At 41.8% G+C, this 19,708-nt stretch overlaps 1 protein-coding gene across 1 annotated transcript in view; it reads right to left on the bottom strand.

Annotated features, from left to right (window-relative positions):
* CASKIN2 (CASK interacting protein 2) overlaps nt 1–19,708 on the bottom strand; it is a 142,739-nt gene that overhangs the window by 37,501 nt on the left and 85,530 nt on the right. The window contains exons 4-5 of the mRNA XM_077251706.1: nt 1,785–1,882; nt 1,560–1,705 (exon numbers count right to left, since the gene is read on the bottom strand). Of these exons, the coding sequence (XP_077107821.1) occupies nt 1,560–1,705; nt 1,785–1,882 (244 nt within the window). The remainder of the gene's footprint in view (nt 1–1,559; nt 1,706–1,784; nt 1,883–19,708) is intronic.

Here is a 19,708-nt window from a genome sequence, read left to right as displayed (position 1 = left end):
GCATATTACACATAGCGCAGGGGCTAGCTTGCCCATGAAACGAAGGTCCCTGATGATGCTTCATTTCAGGGAGAGGTCAGAAGTTGCGTCAGTGACCACATACTGCATCAATGCGGCGTGGCATGGAGGCGATCAGCCTGTGGCACTGCTGAGGTATTATGGAAGCCCAGGTTGCTTTGATAGCATCCTAAAGCTCGTCTGCATTGTTGGGTCTGGTGTCTCAACTTCCTGTTGACAATACCACATAGATTCTCTATGGGGTTAGGTCAGGCCAGTTTGCTGGTCAATCAAGCAAAGTGATACTGTTGTTTTTAAACCAGGTATTGGTACTTTTTGCAGTGTGGACAGGGGCAAATACTTGCTGGAGAATGAAATGTCTATCTCCAAAAAGCTTGTTGGCAAAGGGAATCATTAAGTGCTCTAAAATTTCCTGGTAGATGGCTGCACTGACTTTGGTCTTGATAAAAAACAGGGGACCTACACCAGCAGATGACTTGGCTCCCCAATCCATCACTGACTGAAAAATTCACACTAGACCTCAAGCAGCTTGGATTGTGTGCCTCTCCACTCTTCCTCCAGACTCTGGCACCTTGATTTTCAAATGAAATACAAAATTTACTTTCATCTGAAAACAACACCGTGGTCCACTGAGCAAAAGTCCAGTTCATTTTCTCCTTGGCCCAGGTACGACGCTTCTGGCTTTGTCTATTGGTCATGAGTGGCATGACACAAGCAATGCGACACTTGTAGCCCATGTCCTGGGTGCGTGTGTGTGTGTGTTGACTCTTGAAGCAATGACTCCAGCAGCAGTCCACTTTTAGTGAATCTCCCCCGATTTTTGAATGGCCTTTTCTTAAAAATTCTTTCAAGGCTGCGGTTATCCCGGTTGCTTGTGCACCTTTTTCTACCACCCTTTTTCCTTCCACTCAACCTTCCATTAATATAATATGCTTGGATACAGCTTCTTTAGCAATGACCTTTTGTGGCTTACCCTCCTTGTGAAGTGTGTCAATGACTGCCTTCTGGACATCTGTCAAGTCAGCAGTCTTCTCCATGATTGTGGAGCCTACTGAAACAGACTAAGGGACCTTTTTAAAGGCTTAGGAAGCCTTTGCAGGTGTTGTTTTGTTAATTAAAGTAATTTACGGAAATAATGACTTTTGGGTTTTCATTGGCTGTAAGCCATAATCTTCAACATTAACAGAAATAAAACCTTGAAATAGATCAAGCTGTTGGTAATGACTCTATATATACACGAGTTTCACTTTTTGTATTGAAGAACTGAAATAAATTAAACTTTTTGATGATATTCTAATTTTGTGAGAAGTACCTGTACATGGAAGACTGGGAGAAAAGGTAACATATCAGTTATACATTATAGACTAACGATAGGCACTTTATTGGAGATTGCTGCAATTGCCTTCAATATAGCTTAGTCCTTTTTGCACAGCTGACCCAAGTTCCACTTTAATAAACCTTTGGAATATTTATAATAAAATACCCAAAGCAATATAGCTGATATTTTCATATAGAGATGGAGAAGAATGAGTGTGACTTACTACTTCATAGTGTCCATACTGAGCAGCTAAGTGCAAGGGAATCTGTCCATCATTGGAAGCAGCATTGACACTGGCAGCTGCTCGGAGAAGGAGCCGCACAGGCTCTGGCTGGCCCTGCCATGCTGCGTAGTGTAAGGGACGCATTCCTGGAGGGAAATGAATGCCTTTATTAGAATGGCAGCCGGCTTTCAGATATCGCAGAAGATACACTTGGTTCACACTCACCATTGCCATCCTTGATGTCCACAGCTGCCTGTGTCTCTAGAAGTAGCAGCAAAAGCTCAGAGTTGCCACTAAGAGCTGCATGATGCAAAGCGGAAAACCTGTCAAGAGAAAAGAGGCCGGCAGCTGACTAAAAGTAGAGCATTACCAATCAGCAAAATATGAGGCTTTACTGGCATTTCCCTAAACGAGGACAGAAAAGTAGACTTCATTCTATACAGACTAAGTTGCTACAAAGAAGGTTCCACAACTGAGTTACTCTACTGTTTCTTTTAGAAAGAGTCAAGAGCTTTATTAACCATGTAGTCCCTGGTTTACAAACTAAATAGGATCTGTAGGTTTGTTCGTAACCCACATTTAAATGCAAGTTGGAACAGGAGCTACAAAAAATAAAAATAATACCTCTTCGCAGACCTCTCTGGCCTCTTCTTTTTGCCATAGCGCGCCGCATCTATGACCTCATCACTATTTTCCAGCACTTCTGTGTTCAGGCCTCGGAGGTCATTGCATGTTGTTACTGTGACGCGCAGTGACCTCCAAGACCTGGACACAGCTGGAAGTCCTGACCTATAGTGAAGAGATCATCTATAGGCTTTCTTTATCCCCTAGGCAGTTTTTAATTTTGTCATCACCTTCTTCAAAGGGGCATAATTTTTAATTTTTCAGTCAATATAGCCATAAGGGCAGGACAAGTTGTAGTTCTGAATTACAACATTCATTTTGCCATACAAGGTACTGACAAAGGAGGAAAAAAATCCAAGTGTTATGAAATGGTGAAATACCGTAACTGTAATTCCATAATATTTTTGGGGTTTTGTTTTACAGCGTTCATTATGTGGTAAAAATTAACTGCTGAGATGATTTTTCAGGCAAGTACAATTACAGTGATACCAAACTTTTTTTATTACCGTAATCCAAGTAGTGAAAAAAAAATCTGAAGTTTTTAAGAATTTTTTTAAAATGTCGCCATTTATGGAGAACTGTAACATTTATACATTTCCATCGAAGGAGTTGTCTGATGACTTGTATAAGCCTCACTTTTAACCGTTTCATGACCAGAGGTATTTTCATTTTTGCATCTTCGTTTTTTGCTCCCCTTCTTCCTAGAGCCATAACTTTTTTATTTTCTATCAAAATGGCAATGTGAGGGCTTGTTTTTTGCAGGAGAAGTTTTAATTTTGAACACCACCATTGGTTTTAATATATCGTGTACTGGAAAACAGGAAAAAAATTCCAAGTGTGGTGAAATTGCAAAAAAATGTAATACCATAATTGTTTTTTGCTTTTCCTTTTCACTATGTTCAATAAATGCTAAAACTGACCTGTCATTACGATTCTCCAGATAATTTCGAGTTCGTGGACACCAAACATGTCTAGGTTCTTTTTTTATTTAAGTGGTGAAAAAAAATTCCAAAGTTACAAAAAAAAAAAAAAGCGCCATTTTCAGATACCCATAGTGTCTCCATTTTTCGGGATCTCGGTTGGGCGAGGGCTTATTTTTTTGTGTGCCTGACGTTTTTAATTATACAATGTGACCACAAAAAAACCAAACGATTATTGCGTTTTGACTTTTTCATCTCGTTACGCCATTTACCGATCGGGTTATTTTTTTTTATATTGATAGTTATATTGGGCGATTCTGAACACGGCGATGCCAAATATGTGTATGTTTGATTTTTTTAATTGTTTTATTTTGAATGGGGCGAAAGGCGGTGATTTTAACTTTTATTCTTTTTATATTTAACTTTTTTTTTTTTTTTTACTTTTGGCATGCTTCAATAGTCTATAGACTAGAAGCTGCCATAACCCAATCGGTTCTGCTACATACCGGCGATGACAAGATCGCCTGTATGCAGAATTGGTGACTTGCTATGAGCTCATAGCAATCCGGCAGTGACAACCATAGATGTCTGCAAGAGACCTCTGGTTGTCATGCCAACCCATCGGTGACCCGTGATCACATTATGGGGTCACCGATGGGAGGATTTCTGGTGCGTTTGCCGGAGGTGGATTTCTGGCAGCGCATGTTAAATGCCGCTGTCAGAGATTGACAGCGGCATTTAATGGGTTAAAAGCCTCACGAGGATCACGATTCCACCCTCGGCTGTTCCGGGCACATGTCAGCTGTTCAAAATAGCTGATATGTGCCGGGAAAGATGTGTGCTCACTGTCTGAGCACACATCAAAGGGAGGGTGTCCGACATCGGCATACTATTATGCCAGATATCGGAAAGGGGTTAAGCATGTACAGAAATCAGATATTAATTTTGTTAATTTATTTTTAATGGTGGAAAAGGTGGGGCATTTTGAATTCTTACGTTTTTGGGGTTTTTTTTAGTCCTCTTGTATAATGATGGGCAAACCCCAGGATGTTCGGGTCTAGCTGGTTTGGCCGAACAGTTAAACAAAAGTTTGGTTCGGGTATCAGAAGAGTACCCAAACCCCATTCACATGAATGGGGGGCTCAAACATCTAGCATGACAGCACGGAAAACACTCCCTCTGATTGGCGGTAAGATCATTACCGCCAGTCAGAGAGCCGTGGCTTCCAAGCAGTAATCCATGTCTGCGATTTCTGGGAAGGCTGTGAACTGCTGTTTTTAGGTGGAGGGCGGGGGCAATATCCATGGCCCCTTACAAGCCTGAGATTACCAGCCCCAGCTGCCTGCTTTAAGCTTGTCTGGTTGTCAAAAAATGGGGGGGACCCACACAACTTTTTTTAAAATTATTTATTTAAATAATTTTAAAAAAGGCGTGGGTCCCCTTTATTCTTGATAACCAGCCGCTGTTTACTTATCAGCGTACTAGCTCTAGTCTTGATTTAGGCTTGGATTAATTTCTGGATACTTAAAAAGTTTATTTATTTTTCACCAATAAAGACGACCATGTGATTTCATTACAACGAGATGAAAATTGCCTTCTTGGGGATCGATTTGCAGAGTTCATGAATAAAGAGGTCTACATGGCCGCAGATTGACTAGTCCTCTGGTTATAATCTCCTGCTAATAACAGTGATTGTATCAAAACTATATCAAGCAGCCCAGTAAGTGACACATCACTTGAGTCAGGTTCTCCATCTCTACATTAGGCTGCTTTCAGAATAAGGGGGAAAAAACTCTGGTGACAGATTTCCTTTAACCCCTTTCTGACATTAGACGTACTATCCTTTCGAGGTGGGGTGGGCCCATATGACAACCGACGAGATAGTACGTCATATGCGATCGGCCGATCGCAGCCGGGTGTCAGCTGACTATCGCAGCTGAGATCCGGCACTATGTGCCAGGAGCGGTCACGGGCCGCCCCCGGCACATTAACCCCCGTCACACTGCGATCAAACATGATCGCAGTGTTCCAGCAGTATAGGGAAGCATCGTGCAGGGAGGGGGCTCCCCGAGACCCCCGAAGCAACGCGATGTGATCGTGATGCTCCGAGGGTCTCTTACCTCCTCCTCCCTGCAGCAGGCCTGGATCCAAAATGGCCGCTGCATCCGGGTCCTGCAGGGAGGTGGCCTCACAGCGCCTGCTCAGAGCAGGTGCTGGTAAGCCTGGAGCTGTGCACGTCAGATCCCTGATCTGACACAGTGCACAGAAAAGTGTCAGATCTGCGATCTTACACTATAACATGATGTCCCCCCTGGGGGAATGTTATAGTGTAAAAACAAAAATCATTCACATATGTAAAAAAAAAAATAAAAATAAATAAATATAATATTATAATATACACTCACTGGCCACTTTATTAGGTACACCTGTCCAACGTCTTGTTAACACTTAATTTCTAATCAGCCAATCACATGGCGGCAACTCAGTGCATTTAGGCATGTAGACATGGTCAAGACAATCTCCTGCAGTTCAAACCGAGCATCAGTATGGGGAAGAAAGGTGATTTGAGTGCCTTTGAACGTGGCATGGTTGTTGGTGCCAGAAGGGCTGGTCTGAGTATTTCAGAAACTGCTGATCTACTGGGATTTTCACGCACAACCATCTCTAGGGTTTACAGAGAATGGTCCGAAAAAGAAAAAAAATCCAGTGAGCGGCAGTTCTGTGGGCGGAAATGCCTTGTTGATGCCAGAGGTCAGAGGAGAATGGGCAGACTGGTTCGAGCTGATAGAAAGGCAACAGTGACTCAAATCGCCACCCGTTACAACCAAGGTAGGCCTAAGAGCATCTCTGAACGCACAGTGCGTCGAACTTTGAGGCAGATGGGCTACAGCAGCAGAAGACCACACCGGGTACCACTCCTTTCAGCTAAGAACAGGAAACTGAGGCTACAATTTGTACAAGCTCATCGAAATTGGACAGTAGAAGATTGGAAAAAACGTTGCTTGGTCTGATGAGTCTCGATTTCTGCTGCGACATTCGGATGGTAGGGTCAGAATTTGGCGTAAACAACATGAAAGCATGGATCCATCCTGCCTTGTATGGAGCATCTTTGGGATGTGCAGCCGACAAATCTGCGGCAACTGTGTGATGCCATCATGTCAATATGGACCAAAATCTCTGAGGAATGCTTCCAGCACCTTGTTGAATCTATGCCACGAAGAATTGAGGCAGTTCTGAAGGCAAAAGGGGGTCCAACCCGTTACTAGCATGGTGTACCTAATAAAGTGGCCGGTGAGTGTATATTGTTCCTATAAATACATTTCTTTATCGAAATAAAAAAAAAACAATAAAAGTACACATATTTAGTTTCACCGCGTCCGTAGCGACCCGACCTATGAAACTGTCCCACTAGTTACCCCTCTTCAGTGAACACCGTAAAAAAAAAAAAAACGAGGCAAAAAACAACGCTTTATTATCATACCGCCAAACAAAAAGTGGAATAACACGCGATCAAAAAGACGGATATAAATAACCATGGTACCGCTGAAAACGTCATCTAGTCCCGCAAAAAACGAGCCGCCATACAGCATCATCAAAGAAAAACTAAAAAAAGTTATAGTCCTCAGAATAAAGCGATGCAAAAATAATTATTTATTCTATAAAATAGTTTTTATCGTATAAAAGCGCCAAAACATAAAAAAAGATATAAATGAGGTATCGCTGTAATCGTACTGACCCGACGAATAAAACTGCTTTATCCATTTTACCAAACGCGGAACGGTATAAACGCCTCCCCCAAAAGAAATACATGAATAGCTGGTTTTTGGTCATTCTGCCTCAAAAAAAAAAAAAAGCGATCAAAAAATGTCATGTACCCGAAAATGTTACCAATAAAAACGTCAACTCCTCCCGCAAAAAAAAAGACCTCACATGACTCTGTGGACCAAAATATGTAAAAATTATAGCTCTCAAAATGTGGTAACGCAAAAAATATTTTTTGCAATAAAAAGCGTCTTTCAGTGTGTGACAGCTGCCAATCATAAAAATCCGCTAAAAAACCCGCTATAAAAGTAAATCAACCCCCCCCTTCATCACCCCCTTAGGGAAAAATTAAAAAATGTATTTATTTCCATTTTCCTATAAGGGTTAGGGCAAGGTTTAGGGCAAGAGTTAGGGTTGGGGCTAAGGTTAAGGCTACAGTAAGGGTTGGGGCTAAAGTTAGGGTTAGGATTACATTTACGGTTGGGAATAGGATTGGGATTAGGGTTAGGGGTGTGTCAGGGTTATGGGTGTGGTTAGGGTTACCGTTGGGATTAGGGTTAGGGATGTGTTTGGATTAGGGTTTCAGTTATAATTGGGGGGTTTCCACTGTTTCGGCACATCAGGGGCTCTCCAAACGCAACATGGCGTCCGATCTCAATTTCAGCCAATTCTGCATTGAAAAAGTAAAACAGTGCTCCTTTCCTTCCGAGCTCTCCTGTGCACCCAAACAGGGGATTACCCCAACATATGGGGTATCAGTGTACTCAGGACACATTGGACAACAACTTTTGGGGTCCAATTTCTCCTTTTACCCTTGGGAAAATACAAAGCTGGGGGCTAAAAAATAATTTTTGTGGGAAAAAAAAGATTTTTTTTATTTTCACTGCTCTGCGTTATAAACTGTAGTGAAACACTTGGGGGTTCAAAGTTCTCACAACACATCTAGATAAGTTCCTTGGGGGGTCTAGTTTCCAATATGGGGTCACTTGTGGGGGGTTTCTACTGTTTAGGTACATTAGGGGCTCTGCAAATGAAATGTGACGCCTGCAGACCAATCCATCTAAGTCTGCATTCCAAATGACGCTCCTTCTCTTCTGAGCTCTGCCATGCGCTCAAACGGTGGTTCTCCCCCCACATATGGGGTATCAGAATACTCAGGACAAATTGGACAACAACTTTTGGGGTCCAATTTCAACTGTTACCCTTGTCAAAATACAAACATGGGGGCTAAAAAAAATTTTTTGTGGAAAACAAAAGATTTTTTATTGTCACGGCTCTGCGTTATAAACTGTAGTGAAACACTTGGGGGTTCAAAGCTCTCACAACACATCTATATGAGTTCCTTAGGGGGTCTAGTTTCCAAAATGGTGTCACTTATGGGGGGGTTTCAATGTTTAGGCACATCAGTGGCTCTCCAAATGCAACATGGCGTCCTATCTCAATTCCTGTCAATTTTGCATTGAAAAGTCAAACGGCGCTCCTTCCCTTCCGAGCTCTCCTATGCGTCCAAACAGTGGTTAACCCCCACATATGGGGTATCAACGTACTCAGGACAAATTGGACAACAACTTTTGGGCTCCAATTTCTTCTCTTACCCTTGGGAAAATAAAAAATTGGGGGCGAAAAGATCATTTTTGTGAAAAAATATGATTTTTTATTTTTACGGCTCTGCATTATAAACTTCTGTGAATCACTTAATGGGTCAAAGTGCTCACCACACATCTAGATAAGTTCCTTAGGGGGTCTACTTTTCCAAAATGGTGTCACTTGTGGGGGGTTTCAATGTTTAGGCTCATCAGTGGCTCTCCAAACGCAACATGGCGTCCCATCTCAAATCCAGTCAATTTTGCATTGAAAAGTCAAATGGCGCTCCTTTGCTTCCGAGCTCTGCCATGCGCCCAAACAGTTGTTACCCCCACATATGGGGTATCGGCGTACTCTGGTCAAATTGTACAACAACTTTTGGGGTCCATTTTCTCCTGTTACCCTTGGTAAAATAAAACAAATTGGAGCTGAAGTAAATTTTTTGTGAAAAAAAGTTAAATGTTCATTTTTATTTAAACATTCCAAAAATTCCTTTGAAACACCTGAAGGGTTAATAAACTTCTTGAATGTGGTTTTGAGCACCTTGAGGGGTGCAGTTTTTAGAATGGTGTCACACTTGGTTATTTTCTATCATATAGACCCCTCAAAATGACTTCAAATGAGATGTGGTCCCTAAAAAAAAAAATGGTGTTGTAAAAATGAGAAATTGCTGGTCAACTTTTAACCCTTATACCTCCTTAAAGAAAAACTTTTTGGTTCAAAATTGTGCTGATGTAAAGTAGACGTGGGAAATGTTACTTATTAAGTATTTTGTGTGACATATCTCTGTGATTTAATTGCATAAAATTTCAAAGTTAGAAAATTGCGACATTTTCAAAATTTCCATTTTTTTCACAAATAAATGCAGGTAATATCAAAGAAATTTTACCACTATCATGAAGTACAATACGTCACGAGAAATGTCAGAATCACCGGGATCCGTTGAAGCGTTCGAGAGTTATAACCTCATAAAGGGACAGTGGTCAGAATTGTAAAAATTGGCCTGGTCATTAACGTGCAAACCACAATTGGGGGTAAAGGGGTTAAGGCCGGCATTTTAGTGACAGACATAGGTCATTGCTACATATTTTATAGTGGAACAAAAATACTCCCCATAGCATTTTAAAGAGTGTTTTTAGCTGAAAAGAAGTATGTAACTTGCAGCAACATCAGGCTGTAACAACAATAGCAATCTTAGGAACTTTGTATTTATGCAAAGAAAAGTTACTATGAGCAGCACAGTGGCTCAGTGGTTAGCATTGTAACCCTGCAGCTCTGGGGTCCTTTGTTCAAATCTCATCAAGGACAAAATCTGCAAAGAGATTACATGTTCTCCAGTTTCCTTCCACACTCCAAAGACACAGTGATAGGAAACTTACGGTAGATTGTGAGCCCCAATGGGGACAGTGTCAATAATGTCTGTAAAGTGCTACAAAATATGTTGGTGCTATACTAGTGACATAAAAAAATATATATGCTACCGTTCAAAAGTTTAAGGTAACCCAGACAATTTTGTGTTTTCCATGAAAACTCATACTTATCAAATGAGTTGCCAAATAAATTTAAAATCTAGTCCAGACATTGACAAGGTTCGAAAAAAATATTTTTATTTGCAATAATAATTTTCTCCTTCAAACTTTGCTTTCATCAAAGAATGCTCCCTTTGCAGCAATTACAGCATTGCAGACCTTTGACATTCTAGCAGTTAATTTGCTGAGGTCATCTGGACAAATTTCACCCCATGCTTCCAGAAGCCCCTCCCACAAGTTGGTTTGGCTTGATGAGCACATTTTGCTTACCATACGGTCAAGCTTCTCCCACAACAGCTCAATCGAGTTTAGATCTGGTGACTGTGCTGGCCACTCCATTACAGATAGGATTCCAGCTGCTTGCTTCTTCCCTAAAAAGTTCTTGCATAATTTGGAGGTGTGCTTTGGGTCATTGCCCTGTTGTAGGATGAAATTGGCTCCAATCAAATGCTGTCCACAGGGTATAGCATGGCATTGCAAAATGGAGTGATAGCCTTCCTTATTCAATATCCTTTTTACTTTGTACAAATCTCCCACTTTACCAGCACCAAAGCAACCCCAAACCATTACATTACCTCCACCATGCTTGACAGATGGCGTCAGACACTCTTCCAGAATCTTTTCAGTTCTGTATTTCACAAATGTTCTTCTGTGTGATCCAAACACCTCAAACTTGGATTCGTATGTCCATAACACTTTTTTCCAATATTCCTCTGTCCAATGTCTGTGTTCTTTTGCCCATATTAATCTTTTCCTTTTATTAGCCAGTCTCAGATATGGCTTTCTCTTTGCCACTCTGTCCTGAAGGCCAGAATCCCGGAGTCGCCTCTTCACTGTAGATGTTGACACTGGCGTTTTGCGTGTACTATTTAATGAAGCTGCCAGTTGATTACCTGTGAGGCGTCGATTTCTCAAACTACAGACTCTAATGTACTTGTCTTGTTGCTCAGTTGTACAGCGGGGCCTCCCACTTCTATCTACTCTGGTTAGAGCCTGTTTGTGCTCTCCCCTGAAGGGAGTAGTACACACCGTTCTAGTAAATCTTCGGTTTCTTGGCAATTTCTCGCACGGAATAGCCTTCATTTCTAAGAACAAGAATAGACTGTCGAGTTTCACATGAAAGTTCTTTTTTTCTGGCTATTTTGAGAGTTTAATGAAACCAACAAATGTAATGCTCCAGATTCTCAACTAGCTCAAAGGAAGGTCATGTTTATAGGTTCTCTAAATCAGTCAAACTTTTTTCAGCTGTGCTATCATACTTGCACAAGGGTTTTCAAGGGTATTCTAACCATCCATTAGCCTTCTTACACAGTTAGCAAACACAAAGTACCATAAGAACACTGGAGTGATGGTTGTTGGAAATGGGCCTCTATACACCTATGAAGATATTGCATTGCAAACCAGACGTTTGCAGCTAGAATAGTCATTTACCACATTAACAATGTATTAGCTTCATTGGAAAAAAAACTGTGCTTTTCTTTAAAAAAAGAAAAAAAAAAAAAAGGAAATTTCTAAGTGACCCTAAACCTTTGAATGGTAGGGTATCAATATACCTAATTTGGACGTGTCCATGTGTCCGTGCACAATGAGTCATCCACAGTTGGTCATAACCATGGATACCTAAGGAGAGAAGCTCCCCCTGGTGGCGAGTTAAGGCATAAGCCTTTTTTGAATGTTAGTCTGTGAGGCAAAACTGTGAGGCAAGATTGCAAAGCTGGATCAAATGGAGCACGCTGCTGCACGTAGAGAAGCAAATCGCATACAGATGCGTAACCTGCGTCTTAATGAAGTAACTGAATCACGTAGAGCATCTAATGCTGCACGACAATGAGCAACACGCAATGCACAAAGTGATACACATATTTCACAAAAAGAGAACAAGATAGAATACGTGTCCAAAATGCAAGAGCCACTCGACGACGGCAAGTTACATTTGCCACTAGAGGACTTCTCAATCAAATTGATGAGACATGTACTGAAGAACACTATGCTGGCAAACTGACATTTCGATGTCAGTTCTGCCAATTTAAAAATTTCAAAGACGAAATGGCGCAGGACAAAATATTCCCTTCCTGCTGCAAGAGAGGGTGCATCCAATTATGTCCCATTCGTATGGATGATCAATTCGTCAAGTTGATGAAAGGAGAGCATCAGCACTCCAATAACTTTATGGCTAATATAAGGCAATACAATAGCTCGCTTGCTTTGGCATCAATGGGAGCGCAAGTTGCGCCACCTCCTGGGCATGGTCCATACTGTTTTCGAATTCATGGACAAATTTACCACAGAACTGCCCCGTTGCATCCCGCTGTGGGTAGTCCTCCCAAGTTTGCCCAGATTTATATCTTGGCCAGTGAAGAAGCATTAAGTACAAGAAGTCAAGCAAATAAAAAGTACATCCCAGCACTGCTATCATCTCTAAGAGAGAAAATGAAAGCAATTAACCCACTTGCAAGAGCCTTCACAATGATGATGGAATTTGAAATAGAGGAAGAGAGGATTGCTGAATTAGAAAATCGCGATCCACTCGAAATAACAATGTCAATTATAAATTACTGCAATGATGACCAGAGGTGCTACAATGCACCAAGGTGCAATGAAGTAGCTATAATTTATCAAAATGCAATGGGTGAACCCCCATTTAATAGGGACATTAGAGTTCACCTCAAAAGTGAAAACCAAACTGTTCAAATCAGCTTTCTTCACAGAAAGTGTGATGCAATGACATATCCACTTCTATTCCTATATGGGGACAGTGGATGGACAATAAATTTGACAACTCCAATTGCCCTAAGTGTGCAACATAAAGGAATTGGTGACATTCAACTACCATGCATACCAGTGGATCAAGATCGACAAGAAAAAATCACCCTGTTGCAGTACTATGCATAGAGGCTTGCCATTCGTGACGAGTTTAATCCCCTTTTAAATGCTGGGAAGTTGACGCAACAATTTATCGTTGACAGTTACATCAAAATTGAATCCGACAGGATCGAATATATAAAACAAAATCAAAAGGTATTACACGTCGACAGTTATGCCGGCGATATGGATCACATCCATAATGCTGCATTACACCAAGGGCTAAAAGATGGGACACCAGTAATTTTACCGTCCACTTTCATTGGAAGCCCAAGAGCTATGCAGCAAAATTACCAAGACGCCATGACAATTGGCCAAAAAGTCGGAAAGTCACATCTTTTTGTTACGATGACCTGTAACCCAAAGTGGAAAGAAGTTACTGAAAACTTTGAACCATGGCAAAGGCCAGAGTTCAGACCAGATTTGGTTGCACGAATATTTAAAATCAAACTCCAAGCCGTGCTTAAAGAGATTTTGAAAAAACACATTTTTTGCCATGTAGTTGCCTATGTGCATGTAATAGAATTTCAAAAGCGTGGACTACCACACGCCCACATGCTCTTAATCCTCGGAGAGGAAGATAAACCGAGGGACAAAGAAATAATTGACAAATTGGTCTCTGCGGAAATCCCAAATGAGACAGCAAATCCAAAACTGCATGAGGCAGTGATGAAGCACATGATTCATGGCCCATGTGGCGAAGATCAACCTGGTGCTATATGAATGACAGATGGTCAATGCGCAAAAAAATCCCAAAGGAATTTAATACAGAGATAAACCCCAATGTTGATGGTTATCCACAGTACCGTTGACAGAATACTGGGAAAACCAGACGAGGAACGCGAGAAATCTACAATAGATGGGTAGTTCCATACTTCCCTTATTTATTACTCAAGTACAATTGCCATATCAATGTTGAGATATGCGCTTCAATAAAAAGTGTTAAATATCTTTTCAAATATGTATACAAAGGACATGACTGTGCCGATATCAAGTTTGATACATTAAACTGGAATGAACCAGCCATGGGCCTAGATTCTCGGAATATAAGCGCCCCTGAGGGCATGTGGAGAATCAGAAAAAATAAAATGAATGATGCTAGACATATCATTAAAAGGCTTGCTGTTCACCTTGAAAACATGCAGCAAGTGTTTCTCAAAGATGGTAATGTGGATATGGTTATTTCAGACTCAAAAGCCTCTACTCTGCAGGCTTATTTTGAGCTAAACAGAGTTGACGCTTCCGCCTGTCTTCCGCTTTGTACAGTGAAATCCCTGAACACTATGTCTGGGAAAGAAAAGCTGTACTACAAGGATGAAAAAAACGACGGGCTCAATTTGGGAAAACAATTGCCCGAATGTACAGTACAGATCAAAAGTTTGGACACACCTTCTCATTTAAAGATTTTTCTGTATTTTCATGACTATGAAAATTGTACATTCACACTGAAGGCATCAAAACTATGAATTAACACATGTGGAATTATATACTTAACAAAAAAGTGTGAAACAACTGAAATTATGTCTTATATTCTAGGTTCTTCAAAGTAGCCACCTTTTGCTTTGATGACTGCTTTGTACACTCTTGGCATTCTCTTGATGAGCTTCAAGAAGTAGTCACCGGAAATGGTTTTCACTTCACAGGTGTGCCCTGTCAGGTTTAATAAGTGGCATTTATTGCCTTATAAATGGGGTTGGGACCATCAGTTGTGTTGTGCAGAAGTCTGGTGGATACACAGCTGATAGTCCTACTGAATAGACTGTTAGAATTTGTATTATGGCAAGAAAAAAGCAGCTAAGTAAAGAAAAACAAGTGGCCATTATTACTTTAAGAAATGAAGGTCAGTCAGTCCGAAAAATTGTGAAAACTTTGACCGTGTCCCCAAGTACAGTCGCAAAGACCATCAAGCGCTACAAAGAAACTGGCTCACATGAGGACCGCCCCAGACAAGGAAGACCAAGAGTCACCTCTGCTTCTGAGGATAAGTTTATCCGAGTCACCAGCCTCAGAAATCGCAGGTTAACAGCAGCTCAGATTAGAGACCAGGTCAATGCCACACAGAGTTCTAGCAGCAGACACATCTCTACAACAACTGTTAAGAGGAGACTTTGTGAAGCAGGCCTTCATGGTAAAATAGCTGCTAGGAAACCACTGCTAAGGACAGGTAACAAGCAGAAGAGACTTGTTTGGGCTAAAGAACACAAGGAATGGACATTAGACCAGTGGAAATCTGTGCTTTGGTCTGATGAGTCCAAATTTGAGATCTTTGGTTCCAACCACTGTGTCTTTGTGCGACGCAGAAAAGGTGAGCGGATGGACTCTACATGCCTGGTTCCCACCGTGAAGCATGGAGGAGGAGGTGTGATGGTGTGGGGGTGCTTTGCTGGTGACACTGTTGGGGATTTATTCAAAATTGAAGGCATACGGAACCGGCATGGCTACCACAGCATCTTGCAGCGGCATGCTATTCCATCCGGTTTGCGGTTAGTTGGACCATCATTTATTTTTCAACAGGACAATGACCCCAAACACACCTCCAGGCTGTGTAAGGGCTATTTGACCAAGAAGGAGAGTGATGGGTGCTACGCCAGATGACCTGGCCTCCACAGTCACCAGTCCTGAACCCAATCGAGATGGTTTGGGGTGAGCTGGACCGCACAGTGAAGGCAAAAGGGCCAACAAGTGCTAAGCATCTCTGGGAAGTCCTTCAAGATTGTTGGAAGACCATTTCCGGTGACTACCTCTTGAAGCTCATCAAGAGAATGCCAAGAGTGTGCAAAGCAGTTATCAACGCAAAAGGTGGCTACTTTGAAAAACCTAGAATATAAGATATAATTTCAGTTGTTTCACACTTTTTTGTTAAGTATATAATTCCACATGTGTTAATTCATAGTTTTTATGCCTTCAGTGTGAACGTACAATTTTCATAGTCATGAAAATACAGAAAAATCTTTAAATGAGAAGGTGTGTCCAAATGTTTGGTCTGTACTGTATACAGTCTCTTTAACAGATGGTGAGCTGTATTACCTAAGACTCCTTTTATTTCACGAAAGAGGAGCAAAAGTCTTATGCTGACTTAAGGACTGTCAATGGAGTCGTACATGACACGTAAAAAAATGCATGCATTGATCTTCATCTTTTGGAAGATGATTCCCAATGGGAAGACTGTATAACGGATGCAATCACTTTCCAAATGCCCTACCAACTTCGCAAATTATTTGCTATAATTTGTGTATATGGGGAACCAGCTAAACCATTGGCATTATGGCAAAAATATAAAACCGAATTTATGGAGGATTACACCAGGCGGTATACTCCAGAAATGGCTGAGCAACTGGCTCTTTGTGATATTAATCAAGTGCTCTTAGGCAATAAAAAGTCCTGTGCTGACTACGGATTGCCAACTCCAGTAAATGTTCCGGATGAAATACTGGACCAACTGAATTATGCTGTAATAAAGCAGGAGGCTGAGCAATTGAAATCTATGCTTAATGAAGCTCAGAAATCAGCTTTCGATGCAATTATGCAAGCAGTCAATGCTGCATCACAGCCAGACGACACTAGCTCACACTTTTTTTCTGGACGGCCCAGGAGGCAGTGGGAAGACATTTTTGTACAAGACACTACAAGCAGAAAAGAAGTCTATTTGCTCAGTAGCCTCCACTGGATTGGTGGCTACATTACTACAAAACGGTAGCACCTACCATTCCAAGTTTGGCCTTGGAATTTCAAAAAATGAGACCACAGTGCCAAAAATTAAACCAACCTCACTTCAAGCAAAGCAGCTTAGGGAGTCATCTGTCGTTATTTGGGACGAAGTAACAATGACTCCCTGTTTTAATATGAACACTGTGGATAATTTGTTCCAAGACATATGTGGAAAAAAAGACCATTTGGTGGAAAAGTTTTCATAAACGGTGGTGACTTTCGTAAAACCTTACCAATAGTGGAAGGTGGAAAAAGAGCCCAAATAGTACAGTCCGCCATTAAATACTCAAAATCCTGGAATCAGTTTTCACGGTTCCAGTTACAACAGAATATGAGAACGTCTCAGGATAAAGTTGAGTACAACTCATAGTTACTGAAACTTGGCAATCGAGAGTTGTCAAATGTATATTGTCTACCAGAAGACACAAATGAAACCCCAAATTCTTTTATTGAAGAGGGTGATTTAATTACAGCTATTTTTGGCGACTCAATTGAGATTACCGATGCAACGGTAGAAGCAATTGCCAATAAAGCAATTCTTACTCCATTGAGTGATGACGTTCACGCCTTGAATGACAAAATTCTTAATCAAGTTCAAAGTGAACACAACATATCGCTCCCTCGACACAATTGCTGAAGAGGAGGGTGTGATTCTCACAGATTACCCTGTAGAGTTTCTTAACTCTTTGAATCCCACTGGGATGCCTCCACATGAACTAAAGCTGAAACCAGGAGCTGTAATTATGCTCCTGTGTAATCTTAACAGAAAGTGTGGCCTTTGTAATGGCACAAAGCTTTATGTGAAAAGCTTAAAAGCAAACGCTATTCATGCAGTTGATTTATATGGAAAAGTAAAGGGTCAGACGGTTCTTATTCCAAGAATTGACCTGATTTCCAAAGATAAAAACTGGCCAGTCCAGATGCGACGGCGTCAGTTTCCTGTCATGTTGGCTTTTGCAATGACCATCAATAAATCTCAGGGACAGTCCTTGGATATTGTAGGAATTTATTTGCCCCTCCCAGTGTTTTCACATGGGCAGTTATATGTGGCTTTCTTCAGGGAAAGGAAAAGCCAACAAATAAGGGTCAAAATATTTGAGACACCGAAGCAGGGTAAACTTATTCCTAACGTTGACAAATGGTTTACTGTCAACTGTGTGTACAAAGAAGTCTTTTATGAAGCTTTTTAACAATTGTAAAAGCCAAAAATTTCTGTTCACAAAAGCAGGACTAACTCCTAGCCACGGTCTACAGACCAAACATTGAGCATGGGCAGGGCCTTGGGGGCAGATCCCAAGTGCGCTCAACCATGTGAAATAGCTTACGCTCAGGAACATTGAGGAATAGCGCTATTGGATAGCTCTACCCATTCCATTTTTTTTAGGAATAAGGCTATGGGATAGCTCTACCCCTTCACTTTCTTCATGGATAGCGCTATCGGATAGCTCTACCCGAACAGTATTCAAGGGAACCTGTCACCCCCAAAATGGAAGGTGAACTAAGCCCACCGGCATGTATCCTGAAAGATAAGAAAAAGAGGTTATATTATACTCACCTGGGTGGGCGGTCCGATCCGATGGGTGTTGCGGTCCGGGGCCCCCCATCTTCATAGGATGATGTCCTCTTCTTGTCTTCACGCTGCGGCTCCGGCGCCGGGCCTCTCTGACCTTTCCCAGCGCCTGCGCACTGCAGTACTTTGCTCTGCCCTCAACAGAGCAAAGTACGCCTGCACTGGAGCTGCGGCATGAAGACAAGAAGAAGATGTGATCGTAAGAAGATGGGAGGCCCCGGACAGCGACGCCCATTGGACCGGACCGCAGCGGGACCGCCCCTGGGTGAGTATAATCTAACCTCTTTTTCTCATCTTTCAGGTTACATCAGGGGCTTATATACAGCATTACAGAATGCTGGAGATGAGCCCCTGATGCCGGTGGGCTTAGCTCAACTTCTATTTTGGGGGTGACAGGTTCCCTTTAACTATAGATCTCTTTCATACACAAGGTAGGAGTGGCAGGAGAGGTACACCAGTTATTTATGTTTGCCATTAGTCTGCACATATGCCAGTCTGGTGCGTGGGTACACCTCATTGCGTGGTTCGTAATCACAGCGCGCAATCACTCGTCTTAGACTAAATTTCTATACATAGAAAACTGGGGTAATTGTAAGACTATATTCAGACTATGTTTTAACCTTACGTTTAGTGAAAACACCAGAAAAATGCGTGACAAAAGCTTTGGGTCACTATAGGGAGCTATTGTTAGGAGACAACATTAATAAAAAAAAAAATTAGCCCATGTCTGGAAAGTATATGCATCACAGGCTCCAATCATTTACGTCAAGCCTTTCCTGGTGTAATCGTTCATGGGAGGATGATATAAACCCCAACAATTCTCTCCCACTGACAAAGTGAGTGGTATGTACTTCAGACATACGGTCGGGGAAAGGCTCATAGTGCGACTTTATCCTTACCATTGATAGATAGCTAAACCTTAAATCCATACCACTATGCACCGAGCAGGTACATCGGGGCCCCAATTACAACCCCAGCAATCCAACGATAGCAGTGGCATCCAGCAAGGGCTATTACTGTGCAGGAGGCCACTGTGACCAAATAGCTAGTACCACGCAGAGTTCATTTTCATAAGCGCTTTGCCTTGGCTTTAATTGAAACCGCTGATGCTCAAATCCATCCATCAGCCCAAAGTGACAGAATAAACTAAGCACATAGCCTTGTAGGTCATAAAAACCATATACAAATATAATGAAATATTGCACCTATAGTGACCTAATCACTGGCTCCGTTCTGCAGAAGATGAAATTTAAAGGGAACCAGTCACGTGATAAAAATGCTAGTACCAGAACAGTACACTAAGGCTATATGCACACGTTCCGGATTATTCGCATTTTTTGCGTGTTTTTTCGGCGGTTTTCCGTGGCAAAAATGCCTAAAAAAACACACACATTAACCCCTTTCTGACATTAGACGTACTATCCCGTCGAGGTGGGGTGGGCCCGTATGACCACCGACGGGATAGTACGTCATGCGCGATCGGCCGCGCTCACGGGGGGAGCGCGGCCGAGTGTCAGCTGCATATCGCAGCTGACATCCGGCACTATGTGCCAGGAGCGGTCACGGACCGCCCCCGGCACATTAACCCCC

Source organism: Ranitomeya variabilis, chromosome 4 (genome assembly GCF_051348905.1).
Source record: "Ranitomeya variabilis isolate aRanVar5 chromosome 4, aRanVar5.hap1, whole genome shotgun sequence".
Lineage (NCBI taxonomy): Eukaryota > Metazoa > Chordata > Amphibia > Anura > Dendrobatidae > Ranitomeya > Ranitomeya variabilis.
The sequence above is the reverse complement of the archived record's forward strand: the minus strand, read 5'-3'. Positions and strand labels throughout refer to the sequence as shown.